This window comes from Neodiprion virginianus, chromosome 4 (genome assembly GCF_021901495.1).
Source record: "Neodiprion virginianus isolate iyNeoVirg1 chromosome 4, iyNeoVirg1.1, whole genome shotgun sequence".
Classification (NCBI taxonomy): Eukaryota; Metazoa; Arthropoda; class Insecta; order Hymenoptera; family Diprionidae; genus Neodiprion; species Neodiprion virginianus.
In genome coordinates, this window is record NC_060880.1 from 15,722,291 (window position 1) to 15,731,152 (window position 8,862).

Sequence of the window (8,862 nt, forward strand, 5' to 3'; positions counted from 1 at the left end):
ATGACCTTGAATGATATGCTCAAAAACCAGAGCCTTAAAGGTTGCGTCACGTATAGCGGGAGGGAGAGAATTCCAGAATCTAGTGGCCGAGACCAACGTAGATTTCTGGTATTTTTGGTATTTCTGGTATGCCGAAGTCCTGCATGACGGTACGGCGAGGTCGGAGGGGGGTGCTCGGGACGGGTGAGCCCGCGTGGATTCGACGGAGAGTAGTTTCAATTGGGCCGCGAAGCATGGAGGAACACCCAACTTCAGGGCGCGGAACACAAAAAGACCGAGGAAATAGTGCCGGCGTTGGGGACCTTAAGCCATTTAAGTTGCTCATAGTAGGGCGTAATATGTTCGCATTTGCGCACGTTAAAAACGAAGCGAACGCAGGCATTAAGAGTTCGTTGTAGGCGGATATCTTCAACAACCGTAATGTCCAACAGGAGGAGTGAGCAATAGTCAAATATTGGAAAAATCAGCGCCGATACGAGAAGCCGTCTTAGACTATAAGTGAGTGCCTGACCATTAGCCTTCAGTTGGTACAGCGTTTTATATACGCGGTTTAAAATGCTTGTGACTTGATCTCGCCAGTTAAGAGATGGCGTGATTGTAATGCCTAAGTTTTTAATGACGTCGACAAACGGGACGTGAAAACCCTGCACATTTATTTCTGGAAGCTGGGCTGGTCGCAGCGTGTTAATAATTCGAGCCGCACCTAAGAGCATCGCTTGCGTTTTGGCCGGATTCAAGCGCAAAAGGTTTTGATCTGCCTAGCCACAGATTCGAGCAATATACTCATTAATACGAGCGACGCATTCGTCAATTCGATCGGGAGAGCAATGAGCAAATATTTGCAGATCGTCTGCATATTTAACGATCGAGCAGTGCCTAACGACATTGTTGACATCGGTTGCATATAGGGAGAATAGCACAGTTTTACCGCGAGACTGTACCGGAACAAGATGACGAATCTGGTGGTAGAAATCAAGAGGACGATCGGATGATCGGTCGCCGTTTTTATAGGGGTCGGTCGTTGCGCAGAACGATCCCCTTCTTAAGATTTTGTCACCTTTTGCGCACCTCCCTCTTTTTCTAGGAAATCTAATTAGGGCACGACATCTTCGCCGCATGCACGCCTGTGATCTTAGTTCATTAGCTATTACTATATTGCAAGTTTTTACATATGGTATAACGCTGCACCGGTGCGGTGGTGTAGGTGCGGGGTCGTTGTTGTGTAATTTTCCATTCTGCGTGGGATTTGTTGTTGGGGCGCAAGCCCCCCTTGGCCCCTCGGCTACTGTGCTTCTGCCCGCCTTAATTGCGCTTAATTCTAGTTCCTGTTTACTTCCTAATATTCTTACTATCCTGTTCGTTACAAAGTCTATATGTCATATTGGTTACTCGTCGTTTGTTAGTTTTATAGCGTGTATCTATATAAAATTGCATATGTATTATAATTGATTACTGTCGTTATTCACCTGGAGTACAATAGCGATTGTTTATGAGACATAGTTGCTGTTTGCTTCACATTATTAGAATCGCGCTGCTGCGAATATTCTTAGGTGTTTGTGTTATAATTATCTTAACAAATTTAGGGTATTTAACAATTTGATAATCCATAGTTTTAGAGCAGGTTTACATGTGTGCTTTCGTATATAATTCTCTTCTGTAATTATTAATTCTTATATTGATATAAATCGGCTTGGAAGCTTCTAGAACGTTTTTCTTATGTTTGTTGGTTGCCTGTCATTGGGCGTTGCCACGTATGCATCTTTTAGTTTATTGCGAGTTGATTTACCTTCAATCGTTTCGTCGGTAAGTTTCCTAATGTGTTCTCTAGATGAAGCTCTGTATGGCTCCACATTGGAGATCTGCATTGCCTTCAAAACGTTGCGCGTGTTGCCTACAATACGGCGTTACGGAGGAAGGTATAGTTCATGCTGGATAATTAGTATTCACGGTTTTGAAGGTTTTGCAGTCTCTGGTTTTATGGATTATTGCAGCAGTGCTATCTTTACACTATATTGGTTATACATTTATCTATGGTTTTACAATCTTCTGTACTCCAGGTTATATGGTATAGCTCTCAGCTCCGAATGCACAAATGGCGTTGTCGAGTGCTATATAGTAATTGGATATAATCGTGTTAGTTAATTATAGTGTTAATATGATAGTGATATGTAATAACGTATAATAATATTATAGCTCTTTGTAGTGCGAAGATCTCGTAACATGGTTTTTAAGCTTTGGTTAGTGAATGTCATAGTTATTTCCATCTAGGGATATTCCAAATAGTTGGACAGTTGTTTTAATTCCTTATGGTTACAAGATTCTCGTACTTCGAGTTTGGTTAGTTGATAAAAGTAACATGCAGTAATAATAGTCGATAAAACATACGGACGTTCCGGTCGGATGTTACAATAGCAAGAAAACTAAAAAACAGATGAAAAACAACGAAACGAATCTCTCTAGAACAGCGGTCGTGTCTCTAATCCGCAGTGGAGAAACACGGAACTAATTTTGAGGAATTCAAACGAACGTCACCCACCACCCGGGAATTGCAACATACAAGTGAACCGCGTCATTTGACTGATAATGATAAGAATGCGTAAGAAGAAACGACGAGCGACGAATATCAGTGTGTGGCGGACATTTGGTCGAGTAACGTAAGTCATTGCGCTAAGAAAAAACAAATGTTCCGTAAAAATAGCTGTATCGTCACGCGCTTGAGATTTTTGTCAAGAAAATATCACAATGAGGCGTCGATTATTGGCAGCGAACAAGACACCAGTTCCCCGGTGTATCAGGTCAGTGATTGAACATCAGCGTTCCTTCGGTATCGTAAATTATATATGTTTACCCGGCATTATGCATAACGTGACTGTTATCTACCAAGCTTTCGCAACTCACCTCTGATTTGAATATCTTATTTGTACTGTTCGAATTTATGTCCAACGTTCTGAACTCTTCGTACAAGAGAGTTTTAATTTATTATTTAGTTAATATTATCAAAAACCGGTTGTCACTTTTTCAAACTTCATAAGGATTATCATTGACATATGTAACCGATTCTTAACAAATTGGATCTCAAATAATGAAATAAATCCTTGAATGTTGTCTACAACTAGGTGGCATTTAACGCCAATTTCGAAATTACAGGAAAACTACAGCCAGATGAAAATCCTTGTTGATCAGCTGCGGGCCACTGTAGAAAAAGTAGTTCAAGGCGGAGGCGAAAAGGCAAGATCCCGTCATGTTAAGCTTGGGAAATTGTTGCCGAGGGAAAGGATCGACACTCTCCTCGATAAGGATTCCGCATTTCTAGAACTATCCCAGCTGGCCGGTTATCAAATGTATGGAACAGACGAAGTCCCAGCGGGTGGACTTATCACAGGAATTGGAAAAATATCAGGGTAAACTCATACTTCTTTCTTAGCTTGCGTAAAACTGCTTCGAGATTGTCACAAGCTTTGCATTAATTAAAATTTTTCAATTTACAATACCATGAAATCTACTAGATTTAAATTTTTTGATTTTGTTACTCATAAGTCACACCTTTCCATCTTGGAGAATTCACACACCTGAATGAAAATAATTGAATATGTACAAAATTTGGAAAATTTTATTTTGGTCTTGTTGCAGACAAAACTGTGTTATAATAGCGAATGATGCGACGGTCAAGGGTGGTTCATACTATCCGATAACTGTGAAGAAGCATTTGCGTGCCCAGGAAATAGCACAAGACAACGAGTTGCCATGTATCTACTTGGTGGACAGTGGAGGGGCGAACTTGCCGCGTCAGGCGGAGGTATTTCCAGACAGGGATCACTTTGGTAGATTCTTTTACAACCAAGCTAACATGAGCGCTCGTGGTATAGCTCAAATCGCAGTTGTAATGGGAAGCTGCACTGCCGGCGGAGCCTACATCCCTGCCATGTCCGATGAGAATATAATCAGCAAAAATGGCACTATTTTCTTGGCAGGACCTCCACTCGTCAAAGCTTCAACTGGGGAAGACGTTACCGCAGAAAATCTGGGAGGAGCAGATCTGCACTGTCGGTATGATTGAGAAAGGTTTTGTAACATAGGTGTAATTCTTCTTGTAAAACATTGATGAAATCTACATCGAAATGAACGTGTCTTTGTATGATGGAAAAACTATTTGTTGCTTGTCATAGAATTAAATACCGTACTGCATGTTATTAATATAGCTTGACAATTGTTTTCAGAACTTCTGGGGTTACTGACCACTATGCAATTGACGATCCTCACGCTTTGTACTTGGCTCGACGCATGGTGAAGAATTTGAATCGTCAAAAATGTTCAACTATCCCGATTGAGAAGGATATTTCCGCACCTATTTACCCAGCTGAGGAAATCTATGGTATCGTTGGAGCTAATTTGAAGCGTCCTTACGACGTTAGGGAAGTTATAGCGCGGATAGTTGATGGCTCAGAGTTTGACGAATTTAAGGAACAGTATGGAGAAACTTTGGTCACCGGGTTTGCCAGACTGCATGGCTGCCCAATAGGAATTGTTGCTAACAATGGTATACTGTTCTCTGAAAGCGCACTTAAAGGTGCTCATTTTGTGCAGCTGTGCGCGCAGAGAAAGATACCCCTGATATTTCTCCAGAATATTACTGGTACGTGTTCAGAGTACCTATGTTTATTCAATTCTAATTCAAAAGGTTCACTTTTTTGCTTTTGTTATATCGCATTGCGCAGGTTTTATGGTCGGAAAAGACGCCGAATCCGGCGGCATAGCCAAAAACGGTGCGAAAATGGTAACTGCAGTGGCATGTGCTCAAGTTCCCAAGATCACCTTGATCATAGGAGGATCGTACGGTGCTGGAAATTACGGTAAGCTGTTCTTTTTCGTTTGTGGATAAATCTAAAACTAAAGAATCTGAAACTAAAAAGAAAACTGTAATTTTAGGTATGTGCGGTCGGGCTTTTTCTCCAAGGTTTATGTACTCCTGGCCTAATGCTAGGATATCTGTAATGGGCGGAGAACAGGCAGCTGGAGTTTTGGTTCAAATTACAAAAAATCAGCGAGCTCGAGAGGGAAAGCAAGTTAGTATATACTTCGGTTCGCAAGTTTGTTTTCAATTTTTCTTGGTCTTGGGTTTCTAAAGGACATCACATTTACATGGGCTTTTTTTCAGTGGACCCAAGAGGAGGAAGACAAGTTAAAGAATCCGATAATTGAACAGTTTGAGGCTGAAGGCAATCCCTACTATTCCAGTGCCAGGTTAATTTTCAATTAGTTTCACTAAGAATGAGACCAAAATTGTTCGAGCTTACTGAACTTTAGTCAATGTAATTAACTCCATGTTTATTTCTAATTAGACTCTGGGATGACGGAGTGATTGATCCAGTTGATACTCGCGCGGTACTGGCATTGAGTTTGGCAGCAGCATTAAATACGCCGATTTTAGACAGCACCTTCGGCGTTTTCCGAATGTAAATCGACGCGGAACGATGTACTTACTGTCAATTATTTTAATTGTAAAAAGTTTTTTTTATACGTTTATAACATGTATGGATCTATAGCCTTCGACAGGAATCATGTAACATAGACATATTTTTCCAAAGAATCGGCAGTTGGGGTAAGGAAATAAGAGATACGTATATTTACAAGAGTAAATGCTTGTATGTATGTATGAAAATAAAATAAAGAAATGGCATGAATTCTACGAATTTACTACAGTGAAACTTCATAATAGCGGACAACTTCGGGGCTGAAAATTTTGTCAGTTATTGAGGAGTATCTGTTATTCAGAACAACATCAACGTTTAAATTGTGTTACTGGAAATTTTTAGCCTGTCCGTTGTAAAGAGGAATTCATTATTGGGAGGTGTCCGTTAAGAGAAGTTTCACTATATTGCCATTTCGTAAAATCTATACCATTTCTTCATTCCTGCATCGAATGAAAACACACTTGAGTGCCTTTGTTTAAAGTTGCGTATACAATGGGGCTGTTAAGTCCTTTGTCGCTTTTGAGGTACATGGAATTTGATATTTAGAGATTTATACGTCAACTTCGAAATTGACAAAGGCCCCCCCTTAAACAGGGTATTTTGTGTGGGCATAACCTGCAACCTTTCTCCCCTGTTAAAAGAGGAGTTCCTTTTATTTCTTATCAATTTAAATTCTTTCAATCAAGGACCTAGACTATTCACACTGAGGTTGCAAGAACTACCGGCTCTCGCAAAACCACAGATGTAACACTATATATGATCTAGTATTTTTCATGTAATAATCATGTAATAAATTATTTGCTGAATTATTTCATAATTTTTTCAATAGGGTTGGTCACTGGGCAATCCTGAGCAAGGTACTTCCAGTTTGAACATCCGCTCAGTTTTGTTCAGTTCAATTAATATTCAGTGACTCATTTAAATATTGAACAAAAAACAATTATAAATTACATTTATTCATTATTTATAATACGTTTAAATTCATCTCAACATTAGTCAAACATGTGTATTTTATTTTTATGTCTTTCAAAAAGCAAGGGTAGGAAAAAACTATTCAATTATCTAAATTTTTAATATGCTTTTCCGCACTTTTCTGTTTGAAAAGTCTGACTGAAATTTTCCGCATTTCGAATAATTTTGTTGATAATACTTGAAATACCGATACGCGCGGCAGTCAATCAATTAGTAATTTCTATCGCGTCAAGATAGCGCTCGTGTAAAGTTTGAATCAATTTTTGGCGGGATAAGCTATTAATATGAGTTTAGCCGACAAACCATCAATATAATATAATTAATGAACTTCGTTTACAGTTCGTCTCTAGATACCTAATTGTAGTGCAGTTACAATTGCTTGAGAGTGAACCAATTTAAAAAAAAATAAATAAAATAGTAAAAAATTCTACATGAATTTATTGAAAATATTGAGCGTTATACATATCGGTTAGATATATGTAGAGTTTTTAATTATTTTCTTTAAAAAAATTAGTTCACTATCAAACAATTCTAACTGGACTACAATCATCTAAAGACGAACTACAAACGATTTCATTAATTATATTATATTATACTGATGGCTTGTCAGCTAAACTCATGCTAATAAATAAGCTACCCTTCCGGGAAAAACAATTGGTGAGCGATCGTTCCGCCATTTTGACGATTTGCAATGGTCGAATCCCAATCTTGTGCGGTACGGGAGTAATCGTGTGTTTGTGTGTGTTGTGAGTTTGTCGGTTCCAAATAGCGGAAAGTTAGCAGATCAGAAATGAAAGTGTATTTAATTACGCAGAGTAATTCTCATAACGTGATCGTTGAAACGTGCGAGTCGCCCAGCCTGTTGATTCGGTCTTCGCCAAGTGGGTTCACTTGTAACCAAAATTTAAGTTACAATCGGTCTCGAACGTTCTCTGAGTCCAGTTTTATCTGAAATATTTAGGTAGCATTTCCTGTAGCATCCGATCATGCAAGACCGTGTTCGGCAGCACTTTACGGCAGAATTGGGTACGACGCATGCTGCCGCAACGTGGGCAGAAATGCACGGGCTGGCTCCCAAATATACTTCGACTTCTGACAAACAGATGGCGATTCAAAGGTTCTTCCTTGTAACTTTCTCGTGAGTGCACAAGCTATAATGTGATTCGTATTATTGCGTACAGAGGGACTCTAATTAAAACTAGCATCTGATATCAGAATTTAGTGGTTTTCGCTACATCATTTTTCACTTCTTCACAAATAGTGGATTCCGTGGGACTTGAGTCTCGAGCTGGAGTGGCTCGTCAGGTATTTCTCGTTCGACCCTCTACTACTCGAAGATAATCGATTCTGCTCTCCTCTGGGTTCATTAATGTGTTTTTATTTTAAATTAATTAAGTTCCTATGACTGTGGAAATAGATAGATAGCGTAAATAGACATAATTAAGTCCGTGGACACAATAAGGTTGAATTTCAAAATGGCCGCCGGTAGAAACAGAAATAGAGGCATAGACTCGCAGAGATAGACTCCACGGTCTGTGCACCGAGCTGAAGCCGTAATTAGAAAGAGAGGGCAACAGCTGGAGTCGGATCTCTCACTCTAATCGGTGACTTGGCGGGGGAAACACGTAGACTATTATAAGTATACCTCCCCGCTTGCCTTATTGCTTTCCTCGCCTGGCGGCTGCTCCCCACTCTTTCAATCGTGCAACAGAAAGGTCCGGTTTCAGCTGTGCTCCCTCTTTCTAATTAAGGCTTCAGCTCGATTCACAGACCGCGCAGTCTGTTTCTGTAATATAAGTTCGTGTTCACTACGCATCGTTCACTTCGTCTACTACGTTAGTAATATTTTTACAAAGTTGATTACGCCTATAAACGAATAAGACGAGTTGGAATCGTTGAGCAGGTCATTTATAGAACTCTCGGTATATACGAATACATCTTACTGTTGATTTTTATTGAAGCAACTTGTTATTTTTTACATCTGATATGTAATAATTATATAGACGTATCACTAATCGATGATACGTACTAAATGATATTATTATTGTATATAGTACGTTGGTTAGCTCCGTGTTCATATAGTTTCACGGCGTAATATTATGTAGCTTCAACTCTTCGTCGTTCTACGACTAGCTGTTTGGCTATTCCTTCAAAATTCTCCGTTTGCAAAAGCCAGTTTTATCCCTTTTATAGTTTTTATTGTTATTATTATTAGTATTGTCATTTCAGACATGTCATTTCCCATATACCTAGCTATCTATAACTATACGAGTAGTTACATTACACAGTTTAATTTTCATTTTCATTATTATTCGATTCTAATTTTTTCTTATCATTACGTATATAATACCCTTAGGAAACAATCAATTGGCAGTTACATAACGGAGAAATTATATATATATATATTATATTGTCGTCG

The 8,862-nt window shown here is 39.2% G+C and overlaps 1 protein-coding gene across 1 annotated transcript; it reads left to right on the top strand.

Moving 5' to 3' along the window:
• Positions 1 to 2,493: 2,493 nt before the first annotated feature.
• Positions 2,494 to 6,280, top strand: LOC124302546 (methylcrotonoyl-CoA carboxylase beta chain, mitochondrial). Its single transcript, XM_046758820.1, has 8 exons — positions 2,494 to 2,795; positions 3,148 to 3,401; positions 3,631 to 4,047; positions 4,218 to 4,633; positions 4,716 to 4,850; positions 4,927 to 5,063; positions 5,156 to 5,241; positions 5,340 to 6,280. The coding sequence occupies exons 1-8, from the start codon at positions 2,682 to 2,684 to the stop codon at positions 5,455 to 5,457; spliced, it is 1,677 nt and encodes a 558-aa protein (XP_046614776.1). The 5' UTR covers positions 2,494 to 2,681; the 3' UTR covers positions 5,458 to 6,280.
• The last annotated feature ends 2,582 nt before the right edge of the window (positions 6,281 to 8,862 follow it).

What these genes read in the sequence shown, in the direction of transcription:
- LOC124302546 (XM_046758820.1), top strand. Translation starts at nt 2,682, where the DNA reads ATGTTCCGTAAAAATAGCTGTATCGTCACGCGCTTGAGATTTTTGTCA. An exon ending in CCAGTTCCCCGGTGTATCAG is followed by an intron (nt 2,796 to 3,147) that starts GTCAGTGATTGA and finishes TCGAAATTACAG; the next exon opens with GAAAACTACAGCCAGATGAA. An exon ending in GGAGCAGATCTGCACTGTCG is followed by an intron (nt 4,048 to 4,217) that starts GTATGATTGAGA and finishes AATTGTTTTCAG; the next exon opens with AACTTCTGGGGTTACTGACC.